We start from the raw sequence: 27612 nt of genomic DNA on the forward strand, positions 1-27612 counted from the left end.
ATACTTATTTCTCACCTCACTTCCCAGGCGGTGACTTTTATTCAGCCACAATGACAGATTTTCTAGCAAGTGATGCAGTGATTTACCGAAGTTTAGGAGAAAGTAGTCCTGTCCTGCGTACCGTAAAGTATGACTCAAAATGGCTTCGAGGTGAGTCACCTGTTATTCAGCAACCTACATTTATTTTCTGTATAAAACAAGTTCATGTTTTGAATCGTGTCTTGGTTTATTTAGAGCCTCATTTTCTTCATGCCATTGAGTACGGGAACTACATCTACTTCTTCCTCAGTGAGATTGCAGTAGAGTACACAACCCTTGGCAAGGTCAGACACTTCAGTTCAATTCTTCAGCATACTGCAAAAAAAATATATATTTATATATATATTTTTTTTCTGATTTTCCTGAAAAAAAATATGTAAACATCCTTAAAACAGTATAAATAAACTTTTTTTTTTTTAAAGCCTAACAATTTAACTAAACTTAAAACAAGCGATTTGTCAATGTACATTTGCTTAATGTCTCGCACTTCCTTTGCTTATGTCTCATTTACTTACACCAGGTGGTGTTCTCTCGGGTCGCTCGTGTGTGTAAGAATGATAATGGCGGTTCTCCAAGGGTTCTGGAGCGCTACTGGACGTCTTTCCTGAAAGCCCGATTAAACTGTTCTGTTCCGGGCGATTCGTTTTTCTACTTTGACGTCCTTCAGTCATTAACCAATGTCATGCAGATCAACCACAGGCCTGCGGTGTTAGGCGTCTTTACCACTCAAGCCAACAGGTACCGAGTCTCACCACAATACATTTTGACAGATTTCCAATCCATTTGGTTTGTCTATGAATAGTTTGTTTGTTGGAAAAAAAAAAAAAACATGCAACAGAGCTTTTATCTCCTCAGCATCACCGGTTCTGCCGCATGTGCGTTCTACATGGATGACATAGAGAAAGCGTTCAATGGAAGGTTTAAGGAGCAGAGAAACAGCGAGTTGGCCTGGACGCCAGTTCCTGATGAAATGGTGCCCAAACCACGGTAAGACATCGCAATATGAACAATCCAGTTGATTGTTTTAAATTACATATCAAACAGTTATTTAAATTCTAATAGTATTTCACATACTTTATTATACTAGTATTATACTGCTTTTACTGTATTTTTGGAAAAAATAAATGAACATGACATACATGAGATGGTTGGAATGGTTCTTGTTAATTGCATGTGTGTGAGCTGTTTTTGTAGATCATTTCCATGAGCCTTCATGTGGAAAGTCTGAGCAGGTAGAGGTGTTATTGAGTTTTTTTCCTTTCTGTATCTCTCTCTAGGCCGGGGTCCTGTGCTGGTGATGGCCCTGCTGCTGGTTATAAGTCCTCCACAGATTTCCCTGATGAAACTCTTACATTCATTAAGTCTTATCCACTAATGGATGAGGCCGTACCATCTGTCAACAACCGACCCTGCTTCACACGAACCACTAGCAGGTGTGCACACACAAACACACATTCTCCAATAGAAATTATACACTTGACCACTCATTATTTTAGCACTCTGTGTCTCTCTTTATTTCTCCAGTTGTTTTCTTAACATCTGCATTTCTTTCTCAAGAGGAAAGGCATCTGTTGTTAGTGTTATATAAGCATTTAGTGTTGTGATAGGATGACATGTTTTAGATTTGTTTTGTTGACTAATTAGCTTATGTTCCTGATGTAGGTTCAAGCTGACCCAGATTGCTGTGGACACAGCAGCTGGCCCATATAAGAACTACACGGTTCTGTTTCTGGGTTCAGAAAATGGACGCGTTTTGAAGATTCTCGCCAGCACGCATCCAAACTCCACCTTCGGCACGCAGGTTTTGGAGGACATAGATGTTTACAACCCCAACATGTGAGTCATATTGCATGCACACACTCCTTTTTTGCGACGTGATGTTATTTTGTTTGCCCACATTGAAAACTAACAAAAATTTATTCTTTGTTGTTTAATGTGCATCTATGTAGCATTTTGGACCAGTATGTTTTCATTGTGGGAAGGAGAAATCTTTTTTTTTATTATAAATTATCAACCATTAAAGACAGACCTACTATGAGCTGGAGTGTTGTAATCAGTGATAAATGGTTTTAAAACAATTGTTTTAAAAACAATTTTTCTTGGAACTGGAACACAGTGTTACCTTTTGTTGTGTCTTTTTGTCGGATTTTCCAATACTTTTTTGCTTTAAATTAAAGTTTGTAACTGGTTGGTTTAGTTCATGACATAACTCTTCAACAGAAACTTTTTTTTTTAAATATTTTTGAAACCAAGGCTGCTGAAAAAGTGGGGTAGTACAATGGAATACTAGGAGACAAACAGGTAACCAAGGGAGAGGAGAGCGGGGAACAGGACTGGGAAAAGATCATGAGGACTCAAACTCAAGTTGCCCGAGGCACTGCTAAACCATATGTCAGAGCACTGCCCATGAGGCTATAGCTCTGAAGCTGATCTGCATTTTGATAGAGTTTATATATAGAATACACATGAACTGGACAAGCCTGAGAAATAGTTTAGTGAGTCAGTAGTGAGTTTTAAGTGCGATTTGAGCTGAAGATGTAAAATTGTTGATTCAGCTGTCAGATTTTGATTATTTGAAATATTTTATTGAAACCGTTTCAGAGATTTCAGTTTTTATTCAAGTAGACAAGAGCTATATCAAGATGGCTGCTGAGTGGACTGACTTGCCGTAAAGGGACTTTAGGTCTACCCAGAGCAGGAAACCAAGCAACAGAGAAAATGTCACCTGTCTGAGCAAACACAACTTCACCTGGAAGGTTCTTTACAAACACATCTTCACTGTTCAACTCTTTTTCATGCAGTTCACACTCACTGACGGATCTCAGGCGAACATAAACATGCACACACATAAACCCAAATCCAGTGTCGACAGAGGCGTTTGATTAAGAGAGAATCACTCCTGCAGTAAATGGGACGGATGGTACGTGTCGAGCTGTAATTGTACTCCTGGGATCTTGCCCATGTTTGTGTTGCTCTTGTGTATCTGACAACCAGCCTCAACTCCAGCTGAGACTCACTAGTTCCACAACAAAATGTGACCACATCTTCAAGCAGCATTGCTCACTTTTTCCCCTGAAAACCCCACCTTACGTAAAAGTTACCCTTTGGGAATGACACTTAACATGATGAAAAGGATTTATTTTGATTATTACAGATACTGAGGAAGATGAATTGCAGTCATCCTTATGGCATGGGGCATGGGGGTGACTCATCTGAGTGACGCACATATTGGATTTCTTTCTATATTGGGTTTTTCTTTTTCTTTCTTTTATAAGGGATTGCTTTTTCCTTTCATCAGAGAGAAAGGTTTGCCCCCGACCTCCATTAAAACCACTTTCAGTATCCTTTTGAACACAAAATAAGATAAGAATCCAGAGCTGCTCTTTTCCATAAAATGAAAGCATACTGTGACCAGGAGGACAGGACTACTCTATATTTAAAGTTTTGATATATATCTATTTTTATATAATCTTTATTCATTTGTATTATTAGTCATTTTAGTACATTAAGTTACAGTAAATGAAAATTACAAATATTGCCTTGTCACAGAGCTAAAATAAAATAGGTTTTGATGATATTTTATGTTATACTAAGCAAATAAGTTAAGTAAACAACACGTTGAAAATGACCAATTATTTCCATGTGTTTGGCACAAAAATACATTTAATTGTGTACGAAAAGCATATACTATTTCTCCCACTCTCTCCTTACAAACGCACACACATACAGTGCAGACACTTACACACACAGAAACATACACATGCAACATGTTGTCAGCACTTCTCTGACAATTGTATTAGTTAAACAACTTAAGCTACATGACTTTTCTTACTAGGGAGGTAATAACGGAGCTGTTGTTGGAGCAGATGAACTTATAGTTTCGCTTTCAGTGAAGACGCTGCTGCTGAACACTATAAGGGGCCATATAGTATTTTTCAAACTACAAATTGAAGCGCATTGAATTGTGGGATACAGTTTTTTGTGCACTGTCCTTTGGTTGTATACAGCACATTTTGTACAATGTACTCTGTAATCTAGTTATTCCATGCATTCAGTAAATGTGCCTACTGCATTTTTGTAGTAGTAGCTTTCAATTCATAAGCCTTTATTAGTATTAATGTTTTATGTGCATATATATAGTATTTTTGGTCCCTCTTTAATGGCATACCAACACAAAACACCATTTCTCTCTTCAGGTGTAATGCACGTGGTGAGGACCGGAGGATTTTGGGATTGGAGTTGGACAAGGACCATCATGCCCTGTTTGTGGCGTTCTCAAGTTGCGTGATCCGCGTTCCACTCAGTCGCTGTTCTGACTATGGCAATTGCAAAAAGTGAGTGACATGAAACCTAGGCCCACAATCATTCTCTTTAAATATGTATTACATCTTAGTGCACTTAAAACCGTATATACAATGCTGTTCCTCTCCTTTAAGTGTCTAATATTATTTTAATTAAGTAAACTCATAAGTGTTACTAACATAGAATAGTTTAAAACATTTATTGAAGATGTAACCAGCATCACAAACTCTATTGATGATGCAGTGCAGCATCTCAGTCCACAGAGAAATATTTATGACAGCCATGCAGGAATCTTCTGAAAAGTCCTATGTGCTGGATCGCTTTTGATCTATTATAGATCACGTCCTCCATAAGTGCACTGAGAGCGCTGTGTGTTTCCAAAGAAATGCATTCTTAAATGCATTCAAATTTAAACAGATGGATTTCAGAGGGCAAAAAGGTTTTAGCTTGTAGCTTTGTAGCCACAGAGAAGGGTTGTCACTGATGTAGACGTGTTTCCTCCATCACATGCTGCAGTCCTCGAGCCAGCATCACCACATGCTTCGACTACTCGCACACAAATTAGAGCCATCTGATTGGCCACAGGCCAAGACACAGCATACAATCCTCTTTTTTCCAAACAGCTGTAGTTTGAGCAAGCTGTTAGACTGTATTTCCTTATAAAACATCTCCAAACCCTATGAGGGAATTTCAGTCCCAATATCTTTACAAAAACAATCCCGATGTCTGATAAAGCCATATCTTAAGTTATCTGTTAGCTCATGCGTGCTCAGCCTCAGGAGAAACAATCACACAGGATTCTCTGTGGACTTGTGAGAAAACATATTTTTTTTCCTCTCTCTCTCTGTTTTTTTTCCTCACTGAATTGTTTTCAAGCACATTGAGTGCTGGATGCAAAAACAGCTGTGTTTGTTTAAATTCAAAGAGGTTTTATGTTGTTGTTTTTCCCTAAAAGAACAGAAGAAATTTGTTGTGGTCGAAGAGCTCTTTTCTTTGAGCCTCCAGTATTCAAAGTTTAACACTGTTTGTGTAATTTCTGTGCATCCATCAAATGTTATTTGCAAAAATAATGATTTTTAAAAGCTTTCCCCAAACTATCTGGTATTGGTCTGTCAAACAGATAGCCCCGCCCCAAACTCACACTATTGGTTGAGATACTGTTGCCATGTTCCAAAGACAGAGACACAAGTTTACACTTTTTCAAGAAAATCAAGCTACAAATGAGTTACTTAGTTATTTATGCATTTTCAAAGAAAATCACACTCCCTATGTTTACGTATTTCCTGTTGAAACTGGAAGTTTGTGAGGAAAATATCAAAGGGTTTGTGAGTTTTTTTTTTTGTTTTTTTTGGCTAATGGTTGGCTAACTAATGCTACTTGCTAGTTGGCTGCAGGTGTTATTAGGGGGTGGGACATTCTCATTCTAAAAACATTTTATTGGACAAAAATCTGTGCAGTGCAGGTTGAGTCATCAATATTTTTTTTTTCAGTTCTCTCAGAAGAGAAAAACTGAATTTTAAACATGTTTGTCTGGTAAATTGTAAATTATTTCTTGTGAACTTTATCAGCCGCTATACTGTAGATAAATAATTTGTGGAATAACGAAGTACAGTGAGCAATAAACTATTGCGCTACAAACAATTGTGCTAATGATTAAACTAAAACATTAAAATATAATGACAAATGGCAGTTTTCAATATCAAACCGAATACAGTAACCGACTGTAAACTCAAATCGTCTGTAAACTGTCATTGGCTGATATTGAAAGCTTTGCACAGTCACTTAAAATTTGACCATGTACTCTCTTACTTTAAAAATTATGTGGATATACTATTAAAGTAGTAATTCTGTCAATTTTTAGTAGGTCATTAGAATATAGATTACTTTAAACCTAATGGACAGAATAGCTACCCAACTCTATTTTTGCTTTAACTTTTCATTTAAACTGGGACAATGGAAAGAATTTCATAATTTTAACACTTCTAACCTCTAAAAATAAATAAAGTGCTAAAGCATAGCAACCCACAGGCATAGCATGGGGAAATTAACAATCTGTAAAGAAGAAAAAATAGCAGAAAAATCGTGACCTCTCAATTTCACTCCGACTGTAGTGACCTCACCCATGCTTTTTTGTCTTTTCTGTCTTTCACTTTCTCTCTGTCTCTCTCTCTCTATTTCTTGAAGCGACTCGCCAGCTCTGCCATGTATCTGAGCCTCAGCTGGCCTCTGGCAAATATAACACACCTGTCAATCATGCAACACAAATACACACACAAATACACACACCTGACTATACAGCAGACAGTTTCTCTCTTTCTTTTTTTTCCCTCTCGGTCTGACTGAGTGTCTGACCAGGAAGAGGCTATAATGCTTTGTTATGGAGATGCTATGTCTGGCTGTCCCTTCCAGCTTGTCACATACACTTGGAGAGAGAGGGGGGAAAGGGAAATTGGGGGAAGTATGAAGACAGTGAGCGAGGAAAACACACACAACCTTTCCAGCACATGTGGTATGAGTTAACTGTGTGTGTGTGTGTGTGTGTGTTTTAGGAGCTGTCTGTCCTCGCGAGACCCTTACTGCATCTGGCTGAGCATGGGGAACTGTGCCTCAGTGGCGCCGGGATTCAAGTGAGTTAAATCTACATCACACGACCCTTCTATTAGTCCTGCCACAGTAAACTTATTTACGGTTCCTTAGAATAAAAAAAGCTACACAGCTACTGAATTCTGTAAATACGTTTTCTAATTCGTGACGCGTTTTCTAAAAGTTTAAACTGTTTTGACTTTGCATGGCTTTCTATACATCTCCTGTGTGAGACGCGAGTGCACCAATCATATTTGTCCACCTAAAAAGTGCACTGAATATGGATCTTCTCCGAATTGAGCTTCTATATTTCTCTAATATTTTGAATGAATAACGCAGCAGCAGCATGTTTCGTGGGCTAGAGTAGACTAACAAAACATTAAAATGCAATAATGTCACTTACATCATCATTATTTTTAACATGCTATTGCTGATCGGCATGTTTATCTACACACCAAACAAGTCCTGTGACCGATTTATGAATTCCGTTATTTTATTTAGCTGAATGAATTTAATTTAATGACCGTTTAGGCACTTTCTCTGTAACCTTGTCACAGTTTTTAATGATATTTTCTGGCCATAAACTCTATTATTGTTTTTTTTATGTCCTTTAATGTGTCCTAATGTGAGTATTGATCTGAATAAACTGACATGGGGAATCATTTTATCTTGAACTCATGAAAATTAGTACATAAACAACAGATTTCCAGACCGCTGCCAACTAAATGGACAGAACTTGTTGAGAGTGCTATTCAGTGTCCCAGAAGAGCTTTGGTGCACTCCAGCATTCAATTATATGCTTCCATAGCCAAACTTATGTCAGAGTCATAAATCTTATGCTGTCAGATGCCATAAAGTCTTCTATAATCATACAGCACATTTGAATTATGAAGAGGTCTAGAATCTTGGCTAAAATCTAGAATTCATGGTTTCTGTCATAGGAACCAGATGCAACAGCACTGAAAATGTAAAACTGATATAGATAGAATGATAGAATGTTTTAAAGTTTATCAATAATACCTTAAACATACAATAAACCAGGACAGTTACAACACAAATCAAGTACTCTTTCATTCAAAAGTTAGTTTGTCAGTTTATACATTTATTTAAAGAAATTAATGCTTTTATTCATCAAGTGTGCATTAAATTGACCAGAAGTGACTGTAAAAACATAAAATGTTACAAATGAAAATGATTATGTGACACTGAAGAATAAAGTAATGGCTACTGAAAATTCACCATTGCCATCACAGAAATGCATTATGTGGCTGAAATCATTATGTCCAAATTGATTGGTTGGAGTCATTTACAGGAGTCACATGAATAAAGTGGCCCCTTCTGATGGGCTTTTGGCCTTCAAGCTGAAAAAAAACCTGTCATGCTGACTTTAATCTGGCGACATGAAACTTAATAGAAGCAGAACAAGAAAAAAGTCCAGAGAAAGCTCCAAAGTGTGTTTAAATGCTAATCAGCATCTAATGAAATTCTGCAAGACTGAGAGGGTGAAATGTAAGAAAAGAGGGCAATAGATGTACGATGGTAATACTCTGACTTTCTCATTTTTAGAACAGCTCTGCGCCTTGTTTTTTGCAGCATACTGTGGATAGGAGAATATGAAGAAAAATGTGACTTTATTATCTTGTAGGATATTTTCTCTGCGTGTTCCCCTTTTCCCTATCTGCTCTCTCCCAGGGGCAATTTAATCTCCATGTGATGAGACCGAGTGTTTGTGCTAATGTGTGAGTGTGTTGGCCATTTCAGGTATAATGAAAAAGCATGCATCTCAGAGGGATATTGATGTTCAGATATTATGCACCTGCAAGATCCCAATTTACCACTTTATGCAGGAGATTATTTTTCTCTCTTGTCCTTCCATTTATCCTTCAATATGAGATGAAGTCATCCCTGCTCTCTCTGTCTTTCCCTTTCGTTCTGTCTCTCTCTCTCCTCTCTCAGGTTAATGGAAATAAGGACTTTAAATCATGTCAGGTAGAGAGGGCTGATTCTCAGATAGATTGAATATGCAGGGCAGGGTGAGGCAGGAGCACGGCAGGTGCCTCGGCAGGGCTGAAATGGGATGCCAGTGTTAGATGAAAAGTTATGTTTGTACACAAGCTTGTTTTTTCTCTTAAATCTTTTTTATTAGCCATTATTGTATATTGTGCTCCACAAAAATATTGATTCCATTCAGATCAAATATACTCCAAATTAAATCAAGTCTGACAAAATATTAAAGAGGGAATTAAGTTTATGCATATATTTAGATTGTAGAGACATGTTGGTTAAAAATTTAATAAATGGCATTCATTTTAAAGTACTAGTATAATTAAAAATAGGAACAATTTTCATTCAGAAATTGTTGAAATTACAGTAAAACAGGGGATTAAACTGTTGAATGACTGAAATGTTATTTTCTTTTAAAACATAATCCAATAATCTTTTTTATTTTTTCATTTTACAACATCATACAATAATTTTTACAGTGTGATACTCCCTTAAGCTCATATACAGTAGCTTCGCCAAATGAATTGCATCAGGGACATAGCACTTTTTGTGCACCTCAATTTATTGTAAACTAATTTACATAAAGACACCTTTGACCTGAAATTAATGACAATAATTATGCACTAATTATATCAGCGCATTTAGCACCTGTACTGAATTGCAAGGTGTGTAATGGATAACTTGCACGTTTTTGCACTGAAATGCCACACACAGTGTGTTTTTGGACAAAAGTGGCATGTAGTGAATTTCGCGAATCCTGATTTTGGATTCAGGTACAGAGTTGTGTGCTCCATTAGACCACAGCCCTCTGATCTAATCATGTCTCCATGGTAACACGGAGAGGATGCAAAAGCCGACAGAAGGCGTTATGCGTCTGTGTGTGCGAGATGTCACTCAGGTGCTCGGCAGTGAGCGGCAATGACTCGCTCGCTTCTGTGATGCCATGAGCAGCTGAACATTGCAGTCGCTCAGAGCAGCGTGTCCCTGTGGTTACGCTTGCATGAGTCACCAACGTCCGTCTCAGTAAACATATATTCTCTTAAAATTGTACTTAATATGCTGTTTTGCCCAAACACTCATTTTCTTCATATAAAGGTTCAAACATCTGAAATAGGCGCAAAACTGAAGGTACTTCTATTTATTGACACTTGTGCACTTGAATGAATAGAACTCCCCGTAGCTTGTTCCACTCATTTGACATGTGAACGCATTAATTACATATGTGTACGTTAAATTCATTCAGCGTTTAACATTTGGTGCTTTATATATGCGCGATTATTTTAAATGATGTGTGAAACGACATCATGTTGTATGTCAATATATTTAATAAATAATACAAAAATAATTAATAGATTTATATTTGTATGTATATGTATATACATATTTTTAGCAGCGTTGAAGCCTCTTTTTTTGTTACAATATATATTTATTATATTTGTCATTGCACTATTTTTCAGTAAATATTTGTGGAAAACAGCCCACGTCATTGTGGCACCCAAAGCGTCATGTACGAGATGAGTCAGTCTCCATCTCTCCATGAAACTGCGTTTGTCAGAAAAAATAGACACGTAGTGAATACTTTTTTATCATTATGGCTTAATGTGAGGAATGTTCCCCATGTGAGTCACCAAATGTGTAAAAACGTAGATAAACTCATCAGGAAAAGGAAAAAAAGTTGTTACAAGTAGTTGTACGGTCTAAGAGTTTGATTTTAATCTCTAATATATTGTAGTTTCTATAAAATTGCTGAATTTACTCTAATTTGGCGCTTAATTAACTTTACATTTTTGCATATGTATAAATACTGTACGAATACATTTGCATTTGTTTCTCTTCTTATGGCTGCTAAATCACAGCTGTCAGTCATGGTGTAGAGGAAGTGTCCTTGTATGTCAGACATTCAAGCTTCAGTCAAATTGTAACATGTTATTTCCCTTTACAGTTGTTTGGAGAAGCAACAACAGACTGCTGACAGCACAACTAATTAGAGGGCTCATTCAGGGAGAGGCTCACAAAAGAGTGATTGTCACTCTCTTGTCCTCTTTCTCACTCTTTCTCCTGCTTACTCTCTTCTTCTCTCTGTTCTGTTTGTTCTCCCTCTCTGTCTCTGTCACAGGTCAGGATTTGAGCAGTATGTGGAGAGTGGATATCCTGAGTACCCAGACAGCTGTCATGGTGAGTTCCAGACAGTCCGAGCTCCCAGAGATCATAACTCATTCACACAATTATTGCATCCCTTCACATTCCTGCTACAACTCCACTTCTGTTCTGAAGACTTCCAGAACCCTAGAACCTTTCTTAAGGAATCTCATGGAACATGTCAGGAACATGTCCGGGTCATGTTTCTCTCCAGGAAGGGAAAGGACAAAAATAAATCACAGTTTGCACCCTCTTTGAACAGTGCAAGATTTTTGTACATTGTTGCATTGTTTTTATGACAGTTAAGCAAAATCTCCCCAAAATGGCATTTTTTAAATGTTAAATCATATTATCTTTTAATTGATGCTTATGTTAATTGATTATAGTATAATATAATGTACTTTAGCATTCAAAAGAAATTAAGACTTTTAGCAAAGATGCATTAAATTGATAAAAAGTAACAAAGACGGATGTTGTATTTTTCAAATAAATGCTGTTTTAAAGATTCCTATTCATGAGAATCCTGTACCTTGATTTTCAAAAACAGCGTTTCAGCTGTGATGATAACCAAATCAGTAAATTAGAATCATTTCTGAAGGATTATTGGAGACTGAAGACTGGAGTAATGGCTGCTAAACATTTAGCTTTGACATCAAAGGAATAAATTCCCTTTTAAAATATATTAAAATAGAAATAAGTTGAATTCGAATTATGATTTACAATGTTACTGTTTGGACTATTTTTGTTTGAATAAATGGTGAGTTTAAAAGACTGCTTTAAATGTCATGAAATTAGTCACATACTGACACAAAAGAACTTAAATCTTAAAAATATATTTTTTTTTCACATTGAGGTGGACATTTCTTTGATAGATTTTTTTATTATTATTATTGGAATTTATTTTAGGGACCATGTACAATATTAAAATGTCAATAATTTTTTATGCATTGTACCAGAGATAGCCTATGGCCAGTTTTTGTCTTCAGTCCCATATGTAATAGACTATATGTAATATGTAACAGAATTTCTTGTGTACATTCCTGTACTGTAATTGCAAAAATGGAAGAAATTAAAGTGATCATCATGATATAAAACCCCTTAACCATAGTAAATTTCTATAATGCATGGCCTTAAATGGCTTATTGCTTTTATGCATCAAAATGGAGGCAAATGCATTACATTACTATAAGACAACACTGTTTAATAAATAATTTGTTTTATTTATAGTAAAAAAAAACACAAATAATTATTCTGCAAAGTAATAAAGTTCATTAGCCTGACTGTAGATCTTCCTGATCTTATTCATCTTTTGTTCTCTCTTTAGATGTCTTGGCCACGACTCGCAAGCAGAACCCTGCGGTGGACTCGGCATACGGTCAGTGCACTAGTTCGATCTCATAAACTTTAAATTCAGCCATTCAAATTGCTTTAGTAAATGGTTACACTTTGTCCAGCCTTAATCGCTGTCATGTTCATATCCATTGATCATTTTAAAGCAGAAAATGTATTGCCAGACACATTGCTATTGTTATTATTTTTCACATTGTGTAGCTGATCTGTTGGTGTGAATATTACTGTACATCATTACATGAATATTACTGTCTTTCTTTTTATATATATCCATCAGTTTTCCTTTCATGCACACGTGCATAAATCTTCCCGTTCTGACCTCTGAGCAGCTCTTACAACAGCTCACAGAGAGGTGATAGTTTCCTAGATCAATAGAGTCTGTTACACAAATGACCCGCAGTGAGTCTGCAGGCTGCAGATCTGGACAGCTGACAGAAATGTCCTGCAGGGCTGTGGGCCGTATCAGAGAGCTCTGAGCCAGAGCTGTAGAGGAACAACTGAAAATCACCATCTGACAAATTAATTTTCTCACTGAGTGGATGTGTGACGGTGTGTCTGTGTGTGTGTGAGAGAGAGAAACAGAGGGTGTGTATATTGTGATGGATGGTGCACGTGTATGAAAGATAGTAAGCATATGTGTGTTTTGGAAGGAGAGAGGAAGCATGTGAAAGAGGGAGGGAAAGTGTGCGTGTGGTTGAAGAGAGAAATAGTGCAGTGTTTGTTTTTCTTTGTGTGCGAACTGTGTTATATTTCAGACAGTCGTGAACTAATACTAGCTGACAGCTTGGGCTGTGTGTGTGAAAGTGTGTGTTAACATCCCTGGGTGGTGTTGTCTGGTTTTGCTTCTAAAGCGTGCCAGTGGATGCAGTGTGATCTGGGTCAGAGCGTGCAGCTATTGTACCACACACTGTGCACTCTGACTCTCTTTTCTCACACACACACACACACATCAGAGCTTCCCATCCTCTGTGGATCATATGAAATATCCAGTATATTTCTCAAAATCCTTGAATTAGCATCAGGATTAGTCACCTGAGCACAATGAGTTTTGGTAAATAACAACATTTCCAAGTCACCTGCTTTGTTCTGTTCTGATCTTCAGCTAATGAATCAGTGCCACTGTTTTCTGAGCTGATTATGGTACTAAAATATTTCTAAGTCCATCAGACAGTTAGAGAGAAGTGAATAACTCCCTGGTGACCCCCTACATTTTCTTTCTATCTGTTTTTACAGTGTTGGAGGGAAGGAAATAAATATAGATAGATGTATTGATAGATGGATGGATGGATAGATAGATGGAGGCATAGATGGGTGAAAGTAAGGTTGGGAGGAAGGATATAATAAAGATGGAAGATACTGTAGATGAAGAGAGGAAGAAAGTGAGAAAGAATAGGTGAATCAAGCAAGCATAGAAAAAAGAAGGAAAAATAGAATAATTAAGAAAGAATAAAGAAAGAAGGAAAAATTGATTCATGAAGGTAGAAAGATTAGATTGATAAAGGAAAATCGATTCATTAAGGTAGAAAGAATAGATTAATGAAGAAAGAATAGATTCACAAAAGAATAGATTAATGAAGGGAAAAAGAATAATGAAGAAAAATAGATTCATAAAGGTATAGAAAGAAAAGATGAATGAAGAAAGAATAGATTCACGGAGAAAGAATAGATTAAAAATAACTTCATAAAGCAAGAATACATTCATAAAGGTAGAAAGATTTGATTAAGGAAGGAATGCAGAATTAGGGAAGTAAGGAAGAATAGATTTATGAAGGAATGTAAAACCTTGGCCCTAAGGAAAGTATAATGCTATGTTCACACCAAATGCGAATAGAGCGTCTGGTGCGAATGATATCAATGTAAAGACGCATTTACGTGTGTCTGGAGGTCTCGTGGCACGAATGAGGTGTTTAGCGCGGCATGGTAGACGCGAATTCGCCGTGCGAATGACGCAAATTGAGCGTCTGGCGCAATACACGCGTTATGTGCGAATGGTGCTTTTGTGCATTTATGTGTTTGATGCAAATTCACATCTGCCGCCAGAGTTGAAAATTTTTAACTTTGGCGTCAGTTCGCGCCGCGTTAACCAATCAGGAGCCTGCTTAGGAGTCACTCATTCAACATGGAGGAACGACTGATGTTGTCAGTGAGCAGTCAACCGGAGCTTTATGACACAAGTATCACACACAAGTTCATATTTCAGGAATAAAAAGGACCTTGCTTGGAAGAGTGTGTTGTAAATAAACATTTAACTTTTGAGTCACGTACACGTTTATCGACCCGCGGCCTTCCCGCTGTTTTTTACAACTATTTTCACCCTAATATAGCCTACAGCTACTTTTCGCTAACAAGATAATGTGTTTATTCAAAGGATTTGTGCAGGAAAAAGTGTAAAAGCCCCGAATGCTCGATCAACATCAGCCATCTTGCAAACAGACAACCGCATAGCACTTTCCCCTCCCACAAGAAGCGGATTTCGCCTCGAACACGCGTCACTTTTTGTTTCAAACTTTTGCTTTCTCTGCGCGTCTATTTCGCCCAAGACGCGCGAATGCATTCAAAATGTTCAAGCGGCAAAATAGACACGGTAGATGGGAATTTGACGCTCTATTCACGTTTGGTGTGAACACCGCATAAGAGTTTAAGAATAAGAATGGAAGGAAAGATTAAAGAAATGAAGGAGAGAATAAGAGAAGGAAGAAAGGACCATGATTAAAGAAGGGAGGATGTGAGATCAAAAAGCAAATAATGAAGGGAGAAAGGAAGGAGAGAGAGATGATGGGACTGTGTGTATTGTGCTGTAGCGTCATGGATCTGTGGTGTGCTGGTCAGAGTGTCCTCTCTGTGAAAGAGCACACATTCATTGAGCTTCCCCATCGCTTCATTCAGCCTCCACAGCTTCTCTTCCAGCCACTGGAAATGACACGGCAGTGCAGCTTCTCACCTCACGCTGAGACAAAGCCTTCCACGGCATCATGGCAGAGTAATTAGAGCTCTACCTGCATCCAAGAGAAGTCATTACATCCTCAGAACTCTTGCCGTCTTCCCACTGTGTGATAAAGCCATCCTATTGTGAAAGGTCGATGAAAATTCCCACAATGCACCACTGTTTTCTGACAGCTCTTTTCTTCCAGCACCTTTTTAATAGAATGAAAACGGAACAATAATAAAAGCGTCCCATGTGCCAGAGCGGAGCTCCCCTGTTGATCGGTCACTGTGTGGCACAGATGGCAAGATGACAGGCTTTATTTAGAGCTGGGCAGGCAGAGGATGGGCTCCACGTTTGGCCCCAGACAACCGGCTGCTGCTGATGAGGACTGTGTGCCGCTACATTAAGCATTAGTCCTGTGATGGAGTATTTCACAGCAGCCCGAGCCAAAGGACGCAAAGTCTTTCAGAAAGAGAGGCTCCGCAAGGTCATTGTTACTTAAAGTCACCCGGGAATGGAGAGAGCTAAATCTCAGAATCGGACTTATGAGGATATCCTCAAAGTATGTGGTCCGCAAGAATGTTTGGGATCAGCACTTTGTGGGAGAATAGATGGAGAGGGGAGGAGACTGTTAAACTGTTCAAATAGAAGCTTCTGTGAGATTAGCTTAGTTCAGATCAAATGTCTCCAAGTTTCAATTCTGCAATACTCTGTGGCTAGAAATTCATGCAGTGCCACAACAAAACAAAGAAAATATTATATTGATTTTGCTGCAAGAAGTTTTTTGTTTTTTTTGCGTGAATTGTACTGCAAACTTCACATAAACTTTACAACTTCTGAAATCATTTACTGAGCTATTTAAAGGGATAGTTTGCACAAAAATGAAAATTCTATTATTAAGCTGTATAACATACTTTCTTTAGTGGGAATGCAAAAGGTGACTTTGTTTTGTTTGTTCAGTGAATGTAAGTGGGGTCCATTGTTGTTTTCAGTGTTAATTCAGCCGTATTAATATTCTATTCCATTTTCGGTGTTCATTTGAGTTTTTTAGTTTTTTACATTTTGTGATTTTTACACAAAACAGTTAAAGTAATTTTACTTCAATTTAAACATTAATTCTGTTTAAACTTCTTTTAATATTGATTTTTTTTTTCATCTAAAATGTATATTTTATTTTATTTCAGCTTTTCTTTTAATTAATAAAAATGATACTTTAACAATATTTGTGGTATTGTTCCCCATCGATTGTCATTATATGGACAACAGTTCTTCAAAATATCTTCTTTAAACCCACAAACTGAAAATTGTCCTTATTTTGTTATATCTTCCTTTATACATCAAACCTGTATGACTTTCATTCTCCTATGGAACATAAAAGAAAATGTTTTTAAGAATGTCTTGAAAGTCAGTGAGGTCCAAAACAACCACGTTGGACTCCACAGACAAAAATTCTTGGCTTATTTTGTGTTTAACAGAAGAGAGAAAATCATCAAGGTTATTAATGACATGAGAATGATGACAGAATTTTCATTTTTGGATGAACTATCCCTTTACTGATATTTTACAAAATGGAAATATGTTGAACCCTCTAATTAATCCTAATTTAATGCATTTTATGGATATTTCTCATAAGTAACTCTGTTGCCCCCTTCCAATACAACCACAGGAAAGACCTCACCCACAAGCGCCAGCACAACCAATCAGGGACCAGCTCTGCCTAAAATCAAGGGTGTCTCTGAGACAGGTACCCGCCCCGAGGAGGGGAGGCGGGGAGGGCAGGGTTCTCCTGACTTGAAGCCAGGCAGTGTGGAGATGGAGGGTAAGGGGATGGGGAGAGGCCCTTGACTCATTGTCTGTCTTCTAGCTTCCCTTTATCCCAAGTTTAAACTTTTCTAGCGCTGTATTGGATTCTGCTGCATGGCCCCACAGCTGCATACAACACAAAATACACTCACAAAGGATCAAAAATAAAAGAATCCCAAAGAATGAAAGAAAAGTGCACACTCATACACACCAACTCGGAGATGCAAACAAATTCCCTTTGAGTCAGGCAATCTGCGAGTCTGTGTTCATCTCATTCGACCTTCCCTGGTGTTCCTGCTAGACAAACAAAAAGAACAAATTGTCTGCAGTTGCCTTTTTTATATATATCCATTTAAGTCTACCCTGCATCTCCAAAGGTACTTTGTCTGGTTTCCACTCATGTGTCCCTGGCTGAAGTTCGCTAGAATCCAGAAAATGATCATAAATCCTGCACCTACCGCTATGATCATCCACTCAGCCTGTAATGAGAAGTACCAGCAGTCGATAAATAAGCAGCAACTACAGAACCACAGGCAGATGCTTCCTGATAGAAATTTCCAGCATGCAATCTATTCAGCCACTCGGTCAAGAGGAGTTGCAGGCTTGTACAATCAAACGACCCGCAGACAGGAGAGGTTTGGCGGTTCAGTCACAACGCACCTCATATCTCCCGCTCTTCACCTCTCAACTTATCCCTCGATTTCAATATCCCTGTTGTTGAGAGGTAATGTGTTAATACACACAGAGTATTGTGAACCTCAAAGGGCTGCCTTTATGTGGCATTACTTATTCAAGCTGATGAAATTAAAATTATACAACAACTGCTTCCAGTAAAAGCAACAGTTCCTTTCTGTTTTGGGCATTTCGAACAAGAGTAAGTGATGCTGAGTGGATCGTTTGTCACACTTTTAGTCTTTCAATAAAAATATCCTTTAAATTTATTTAATATTGTGTACTGTAATAATTGTTTGATGAAAAAAAAAAAGAATCAATATTCAATTATTCTTTATATTAATCTAAACATTTGCATTTATAAAAAAAATTCTGTTACAGAAAGAGTGTATTCACAATATTAGATTAGATATTAGATATGGCCTACAGTACAAATTCCTCACATGATATTTTGTCCTTTCGTGCAGATGCAAGCTGTAAAAACTTCAGTTTACCAGATCATTCGAAACAGTTATATCGATTTTTCTTCTTTAATTGTTAGTGCATTGTTAATGTCTGGTGTTCTTATTTATATTTTTATTTTTGTAAAAGTTTTTTATTTTTTTCTTATTTGAAAGTGAAAGTGACGTGACATTCAGCCAAGTATGGTGACCCATACTCAGAATTCGTGCTCTGCATTTAACCCATCCGAAATGCACACACACAGAGCAGTGGGCAGTCATTTATGCTGCGGCGCCCGGGGAGCAGTTGGGGGTTCGATGCCTTGCTCAAGGGCACCTAAGTCATGGTATTGAAGGTGGAGAGAGAACTGTACATGCACTCCCCCCACCCACAATTCCTGCCGGCCCGGGACTCGAACTCACAACCTTTCAGTTGGGAGTCCTACTCTCTAACCATTAGGCCACGACTTCCCCCATTTAAAATATATTCATTGTAAATTAACAATCTTTGTGATATTTTTGTCATTTTCATTACAAAAAATATTTTTTCAGTAATTTCGTTGACCAAATTAAATAGCTAGATCTGAACTCAAGTCAATTATATGAGCTATGAGTTAAAATGTTATTTACTAATGATTCGGTCTTTACCTTTATTCACAGTCTGCATTATAATGGTTTATTTTAGTGCACAGGGTCAGAGTCAAGCGAGGTCAATCTTTAGGTAGTGTTGACTTAAGCATGCGTGGTTGAATCTCTCTACCTATATATATATATATATATTTTTAAAAAGTAAAGCGATAATGATCTGTCGAAACAACCTCTATTTGTTCTGAGGTGGCGGCTGCCAAGTCCATGCCGCTCGTTAACGTTATTTTAAACACACTTTCTCGCAGGTCATTCACACACTCGAATAAGTGCTATTATGGCAGGAACTCTGGCCCCCCGATAATTTGCGTGAGTGTTGGAGGACGGACTGCCATGAGGGGGTGGGCGGATTCTGAAACTCATTAAAACACAGTCGAAGATGAACTGACAAAGAACTCTAGCTGAACTCCGGTCTGAAGATGTATTCAGTCCTGCAGAAATGCTATTAATACCGTGGCAGGGGAAGAAACAAAGAGAGAGCCTGGGGTTTAGGGAGTCAGCGAGGGATGGAAACATATTGGGTGGAAGACATTAAGGAAGTGGAAAGGGAAAAAGACAAGAGTGAGGATTCCAGTCATACACAAATGAGATTCCAATATATATATATATATATATATATATATATATATATATATATATATATATATATATATATATATATATATATATATATATATATATTATGTTCACTCTGAAACTGCTTTAATCTACTTTATAGGAGCTCTGCTTCCGAAAAGAGCAAAGTGATGTCCTTCTCATTAAAGTGTTTCATTTGTAAATGTCACAGTCAGCCTGCCGCCCATGTAGCCAGAGCCAGGTAATAATGTCCATCACCAAAGGTCACAAAAAATAGATCCTGTTTTCAACTAAAAATTCTCTTTATATCAACCCAGCACATGCCCTGACACATGCAGACTCAACACACAGGCTATTAAATAGTGCACACACACACACACACACACACTTATTTGTGAAGAACTGTGGGCTCATACGGTGCTCGAATCCATATAATGCGCTTCCTAAAACCCTCTGCCCCCCTCTCCTTTTCCTTGCCCCTTCCCTCTCTTCCTCTGGTCCTTCTGACTGGAGAGATGTAGTGTTCTGTTAACCTGCCTGTTTTTCAGACTAATGCTTCACATTCTTAAGTTCCAAAGCCTCTCTTATTTCCCCCTCTGAAGGATTATGGCCTTCAGCTTTTTTTTATTCTTCTAGAACTGTCACCTCTTTTTTTGTCAAATAGTTCATAATTTTCTTCTAAGGATTAGATAAACTTGAGCAACTCAGGCTTCAGAGTGAGGCTGTAGCGAGTTTGATTGTTTCCCGCATGCTTGTTTGCTTCTCTAGGATCTTAAGATCGAGCTTGACCAGCCGCTGGCTTCCATTGAGTTTTACGCATTTGTTTCCCTATCTGCTTGTGTGGTGCATCAAAAAGTATGTGTGATCCCACTGCATGAATCTTACGTCAGCTCTCGATTGAAAGTGCGTTTTCAGTTTGCTGAAGAGAAGAGTCGCTCTCTTATCAGATACCTGCTTTATTCACCTTTGAATGCATGATGCATCGTTTTATGCATGATGTTTTGAAATGTTATATTCTGTAAAATGTGTTGACTTTTGTGGATTCTAAAGGTCCTTTCTCATGATTCACATCAACCTTATCCAATAAACTGAAAACTACAGAGTTAACCCTGATACTGCCTCGCAGTGCAGCTTTTTCAATGCTGGCCTCTTGAAGCACATGATTATGGGATAGTTTGTCACAAAAATGTATTGATTTTAAAGTGTGTGTGTGTGTGTGTGTGTGTGTGTGTGTGTGTATATGTGTATGTGTATGTGTGTGTGTGTGTGTATACACACACACACACATTATTAACATATTTCATGAAGGATGCTAATGTCTAAAGGTGTTAATAATACTATTTTCATGTCAATTCCTGTCAAATCATTTAACTGCCGGAAAAATTACTTCATAAAATCTTTTGCAGAATCTATTAAATAAAGCATTTAGGAGACAAGAGCACTGAGCTGAAAATACAAATCTATTCAAATAGAATATTTTCTAATTTCCTGCTTTCACGGATTCAGTTGCGCTCAATTATTTACATTTTGTTTTGCTGTTCTCTGTGTACCTGCTCATATTGTCAAATGCATTCCATCATGAGGTAAAGTAATACTCATCCATATTTAATTTTCCAGTGGATTTTGCACTTCTGTGTGGAGATTAGATGATGTCAGTCACCTTTTGCCTGAATTAATTTGCTCCCATTTTGGCATTTACTTGGACTGAACTACATAAAAAAGGGCTTGATTTCAACTTCTCATTTCTCATTGGCCCTCAATAAAGCCGTCTGGATAGTTCTACAGGCAATGCAACATTTTTTAGCAATTAAGCTGAGACCCTACAGACATTGATATCTACTTCTGAAGACTGATCATTTTCCATCCACTTGATGGAATACAAATTCAAGTTGAAGCTTTTTCAAATTTTAAAATGTTTAAGCCCCTGAACTACACAACTGGTACTACTACTACGAAAGATCCTCTTGTTTCGAAAAAGTTATATCAGTTGCTTGAGCAAAAGCAGAAAAAAAGTAAAACATCTGTGTGATTACAAGAACTGCACTCTTCACAGCTTCAGGATTTCGGTATGTCCTGCTTATTCCACTTGTAGCCCAAAAACATCGGCGCAAAAAGGCAGATTATTGAATGCCCTGGAAAACCATGAGCCTAAAACAACGTCTCCCAAAACCACCTAGTGAGTGATGGCCAGTATACTTAACACCTACTAAAAAGTTGCAAGAGGGGGTTTTCATTGCAATGCCATGAATGAACCATTTTGGGTTCTGCAAAGAACCTTTCAGTGAACCATTTTTTCTTAGTGTTATGAACATTTAAATAATTTAAATATCAATTTGTTAAAGGTTCTTCAAGGAACCATAGATGCCAAAGAAGAATTTTTAACAGTGTAGTCTCCTTACAGATGAGATTATACCTCCTCCTCTTAGTGAAAGCAAAATCAATACTGAAATCAGAGAACCTTAAGACCTACATACATATAGTCTCCAATGAAGAAAAAGAAAGCCTATTTTCTACTCAACTTTGTTTTGAGATAAAGAGCATAAACTGAACAACAATGGCCCTTGAAGCTCTGTGACTCCTAGTATCCCACTATCACAAAATGGGCCTGGTCTATTCGGCGATATCAAATTTATGGTGCATAAAAAGTTCCATTCCCGAGCCTTTCACAGGCAATCAGCCACACACAGAGAGCAAGAGAAAAGGATAGACACCAAAAAAGCATTTAAAGAAACAAGAGTTTGTGTGTGAAGGGATAGTTCACCCAAACATTAAAATTCTTTCATTGTTTACCTGAATAAATTTGATGGACAAAAACATTCTTTCGTATACCTTTTAATGTTCTAAACAAAAATGTCATACACGTTTGGAACAACATAAGGGTGAATAAATATTTGGGTGAAGTATCCCTTTACAGAGAAAAAGACAAATTATATTTATCATGTTTTTACCATTAGCCCACAGCAGTGCATTTAATGATGTTCTACTCATAGGTGATATTTCATACTTGTTGAGCTTCACTAATAATACAATTCTGCCTTCCTAATGACTTTTGATAAAAGTCTCATCTAAAAGTAATTCATACATAAGTGTGCCAGCTAGTTTTTCCATATTTTACAGATAAACAATAGCCTGACTGAGAGTATATGTGTTCTGAACACGGAGACTTGTGCTGCTGCTCTTGTAAAGGCCAAAACAGAAGCAGTTTTAATGACATTATTATATAAATGGTGATAACCAAATTTTACACCATTTCTTTCATCTTAAATGAACATGTTAACTTTGGCAGCCCTAAGTATATACACGCTTATTCTTAGCAGAGCTTTAAGAGACTGCTCACAAGTCTGCTTTCAATTAAATCCTTTTTTTCTTGCCCTCTTCTATTGGACGTCTCCACCACTTCTTTCTCCCACTCTCCAGTTCTTTGAGAAGGAGTTACTAGGGTTTTGACAGAGACCTACACAATCTCTCACACAGCCGAAAGGAAGATTGAAAGACTTAAAGTTTTCACCACTGAAAATCTGTCACTCATTTCTCCCCACCACTTCACTCTATCAACCTCTTTTCTTCTCTCCCACTCTCTTACTAAGTATCATTCTTCTTTTTTACCTCCTCTCCTTTCTCAAATAAATGTCATTCTCTTTTTTCAGTATTCATCTTCTTCAGTTCTCTCTATCCCCTTTCTCTCCTCTTCATTCTCATTCTCAGTGAGTCAATGAGGAGTTATTGGATTTTTTGACAGAGGCCTATACAATCCCTTGCCCAGCCAGGAGAAAGTGAAAGCACCTCTCTTCCCCACCCACTCTCATACTTTCAGTACTACCATGTTCATTTTCATTCTTTATTATTATTATTATTCTTTATTATATTTTTTTGCACTTTTACTATGTACTTATTTTTACATATATACTTTTGTTTTTTGTTTTACTTTTTAATTTGCTCATAATTTCTGTTTTTATTTCTCTCATATAGTTTATTTATTTATTATTATTATTATTTATTTTATTTTTTTGATGATCATCTCGTTTGCATGGCCCTGAAAATAACTGACACAATTAAGTCAGCTAGAGTAGCCCTTAATCAATGTATTTATTCATTTTTTTCAGTTTCTGTGTCAGTGAAAGCTCTAATAAAACTAACTATTGTTAGCTTGAATAAACTGCATTGTTATAAAGTGTTAGCATGCATTCAGCCTGGTATTTTCTTTTGATACTGATAAATTAATATTAAGGTTTGATATCTAATTCATGCTTTAAAAAATTACGTTTGGAAGTATTTGTTCTTGTGTTTGTACAAGCGTGCTGTACAAAGAATGAAAGAGGACTGCAAACCTGTTGTGACACTTAAAGTATGTATTAGTGAGTCACCCATCATGTAGCATATGCCTGCCCTCAGTGCTTCCCAGGGGCCAAAGACCGTTTATAGACCAGCAGAAAGCAGACGAATGAGTCAAGAGGAAGATAAAGGTCCCTTCTCATTCATAACATCTTCCAGTAAATTTGTGCGTTAGTCTGTTATAGCTTACAAGAAAATGAGGCAAACTATGACAGGTCTTTTAGAAGTTATATTCAGTTGTATGTAAACAGTAAACATGTCAGTTATGATGCCTCAGAAACTCCATCTTATTAAAACAACAACAACAAAACCGTTACCAGCTTCCAATAACTATTCTGTGAGACCAGAAGTATGCGCACTATGCTACTATTTTAGAAGTTAACTTCGCTATAATTCACTACTGCTGTACCTAGCAAAGCACAGTTGCTAGTTCCGCTAAAGTGTTTGTATTGATGCTTGAAGGAAGATAATCCTTGTTTTTCTCGCATAGCGTTATTATGCATTCATAGTTGTATTTTTGCTTGCAGCAGCTAGAAAAAGCACAATAGAATCTCTCTCTCGTTCTTTCGCTAACTCGATAACTTGCTAACAGTGGTCCACCCACTCTGCTCTTACACTGTGTTGGGTTTGCCATTGCTGTTCGCTGACGTGAGCATCAGTCTTAAGCAGCTAATCACTTCTTACTTGTAACATCTATCTTTAGTTTTGAGCCTCTGCAGTCTGCAACAAATGTTACCTTAGCTTTGATTAGCAAGTTACAATTAGCAAGCGGCATTTATTTAGCCTTTTTTAATCTAGCTTTAATAGCTTTCTTAGTTATCTAGCTTTAATATATTTACTGTTTGTTCATTTCCTCATTTCCATCTGTGCATCTGTCTTGCTTTTTTTCACCTCTCTTTGCTTTCATGGCTGTGATTATGTATTATTTTTTTTTTTTTTAAGTTGCGTTTACAAAACTAGGACAAGGCATTTTAAATTTGCTGCCTAAATTTTCAGTTTTGATAAGTAATACATCAACACTGTAAATTAATCTGGGCTCATCAAGTGATTTCAAAGGTCTTTGATGTTGTATTATAATTAATCAAGACATAACATTTCAGTTCTTAGCTGACACTTTTTTTTTAAATACCTTTTTGTAAAATACTCTCAATGTAAAATATTATTAACAGCAGATTTGTCCATTTACTGGCTCTCTTAGAAACAAAGAACAGAAAAATGAGAAAAACAAGGAAAGGCTGACTGCGCAGATGGCAGTTTTCTAATTATCTGATCGTGCACATGTTAGCAAAATCACCTCTACCCTCAGCTCATTAAGACCGTAAGGTAGTCTTTGATTTTTAATCTGCAGTCACTGAAAACATCTCCGTATCATTTTCGCACCACCTTAATGCCATATGCAGATCAGTGTAGAACAGCACAATCAACTTTGAGTCAAACACATGGCACTGCTGCTCTTGAGACTGTGGCTAATGAGAGAACCACTTTAGCTTCCTACAATACCATCAGCAATTGTTCTTGAGGCTCTAGAGGTATTTGATGTTGAACCAATGAGCATTTGCAGATTGATTCAGAATGGCCCACTCAGCCAGCGCTCTGCTTTGTTTGTCAGCAGTTTCTAACATGAAAAGAAGTCTACTAAGAACTTTACAGACTCACACTGTTAATAGCTAACCTAACTGCCAGCTTGCTGTGTCTTTATAGTGCACTCATCTTGCTCTCTTCCCCTATCTGCAGGAGTGCGTCGACTCCCTGAGGTTGATAAGTCCAACCACAGTGTTCACTACACTCTGCTCATTGCATGTGTCCTGGTGGCGTTTGTCCTGGGAGCTTTCCTCTCTGGATTTCTCGTTTCCTGTTACTGCAACCACAATGTGAACAAGACCAAAAGGCTGTCGAAAGATTCAGAAGCACCAATCCCACATGCTCTATCCTTGCGCAGCCTGGCCAAGTTAAATGGCTTGCTGGAGAGCCAAAACAAGGATGAGAAGCTGGAGGTATCCTCCCCCAAACTCTATAACTCTTTCTTTAAAAATGGAAAAGAGCAGGTGCATCACAGGAATGGCCATCATGCTGCCATGACCGAACTCATTCACCCACATCATCACAACTCCGCAGAGCTCTCTGGCCTTCCGACGCCTGATTCGACACCAGAGCTCCCGATCAAAAGTATGAAGGCCTTCAAGAACCAATGGGAGAAGAATCAAAACTGCAATAACGCTAAAGAACCCAAGTCCCATAACATGGGAGCATCTCGTCCGACCACTGGGATGCAGCATCAGGTTTTCCCCTTCTCCCAAGGACTGACCAACGGACAAGTACTAGGTAGCTCAGCACACATGGAGGAACGCAAAGTTCACAGTGCGGAGCGTGTGGCAAGCCAGCCATATCACTGCTACCCACATAAAATTGTGGATGTCACCTCGCTTGATGAGCTTCTGAAACACATCCACGAAATCAATGTGGCTACGGGCAGGAGTCCCACTGTCCTCACCTCATCCATGTCAGCCAACGCTGGTCAGATGGCGTTCGCAAACCGCATGCAGCCGCAGATCCCAGAAACAGAGTCTGCGCTGTACTATAGTTCCTCCACTCTTCCTCGGGACAGTCTTACTCGCCGCATGGATGTCCCACCAGAGATTCCTCCTCATCATCAATCCACTCTGGAGAGAGTGTCCCGTCACCAGTCTCAACGCCACTCTTTGATAACCACTCCCAAGATGCCCAGTGGGGGTGTGGTGCCACGGCAGCACAGCTTCAACCAACGCAGCGCCCATCAGCCCCTGCTGCTCTCCCGAATGAATTCTAACGGCAGCAGTTCGGGTTGCGATATACGGAACCCACTCATCCCTAATGGATACCTAACTCGCCAGCATAGCTACAGCGAGCAGCCAGATGTCCACCGTGGAGCTATTGTCCGTCGGACAGCCTCACTCAAGCCCGACGTCCCACCCAAACCGCTGTTTATCCCTGCTAGCTCGCCTGTCAACCAGGCAGGGAAGTTCAACTACTGAACGACAGAGAAGAAAAGCCTGTGGTTTTTCATAAAAAGCTACTTGACCTCTCAGAACCAACTGTGGTCTACAATAGTTAAAAGATTGGACAAAAAAAAACATGCCTTTATAGGGGAACTAAAAAAAATCCTCTGGAGTTTGGCTGCCAGTGTTGTCGATTTTACATTTGAACTATGACCTGTTTTTCTGTTTCATTAATATATTTGTACCATATTGGTATTGTTCAGCTATTGGCCATGAGGAGTTACAGGAGTTCACCTAGATTTAGGCTGCCACAGTGATAAGTGTGTGGCTTTACGATGTTACTTTGGACTGTACGGACAGGTGTCACTGCTCCAAATCTCTGGACCTGAACTTTTATCCGAACAAGTGTACACACCTTGTTTGATATTCTGATCTTTCTTGCTTTGGATTAACTATTCCGTTGATGTAGAGTTGATGAAATGTGCTGATGTATAAATGCATGCATGTGTGTGTGTGTATATATATGTATGTATGTGTGTGTATATATATATATATATATATATATATATATATATATACACATATATATATATATATATATATATATATATATATATATATATATATTTACACACATATATATATACATATATATATACATATATATATATTTACACACATATATATATACATACAACCACATATATACATACACACACACACACATATATATATATATATATATATATATATATATATATATATATATATATATATATATATATATGTATGTATGTATGTATAGGTATATATGTATGTATATGTA

The 27612-nt window shown here is 37.8% G+C and overlaps 1 protein-coding gene across 5 annotated transcripts in view; it reads left to right on the plus strand.

Moving 5' to 3' along the window:
* Window positions 1-27269, plus strand: part of LOC132103136 (semaphorin-6D-like) — a 175223-nt gene extending 147954 nt beyond the window's left edge. For 3 of the 5 annotated variants that reach the window (XM_059507980.1, XM_059507981.1, XM_059507977.1), the window contains 12 exons: window positions 28-150; window positions 235-323; window positions 560-777; window positions 895-1026; window positions 1317-1472; window positions 1702-1875; window positions 4236-4373; window positions 6891-6968; window positions 11045-11103; window positions 12392-12442; window positions 17010-17162; window positions 25546-27269. In XM_059507980.1, the coding sequence (XP_059363963.1) occupies window positions 28-150; window positions 235-323; window positions 560-777; window positions 895-1026; window positions 1317-1472; window positions 1702-1875; window positions 4236-4373; window positions 6891-6968; window positions 11045-11103; window positions 12392-12442; window positions 17010-17162; window positions 25546-26822 (2648 nt within the window). In that variant the 3' untranslated portion in view covers window positions 26823-27269. The remainder of the gene's footprint in view (window positions 1-27; window positions 151-234; window positions 324-559; window positions 778-894; window positions 1027-1316; window positions 1473-1701; window positions 1876-4235; window positions 4374-6890; window positions 6969-11044; window positions 11104-12391; window positions 12443-17009; window positions 17163-25545) is intronic. The other 2 variants (XM_059507979.1, XM_059507982.1) reach the window with 2 other exon arrangements.
* The last annotated feature ends 343 nt before the right edge of the window (window positions 27270-27612 follow it).

Source organism: Carassius carassius, chromosome 24 (assembly GCF_963082965.1).
Source record: "Carassius carassius chromosome 24, fCarCar2.1, whole genome shotgun sequence".
Taxonomy (NCBI): Eukaryota; Metazoa; Chordata; class Actinopteri; order Cypriniformes; family Cyprinidae; genus Carassius; species Carassius carassius.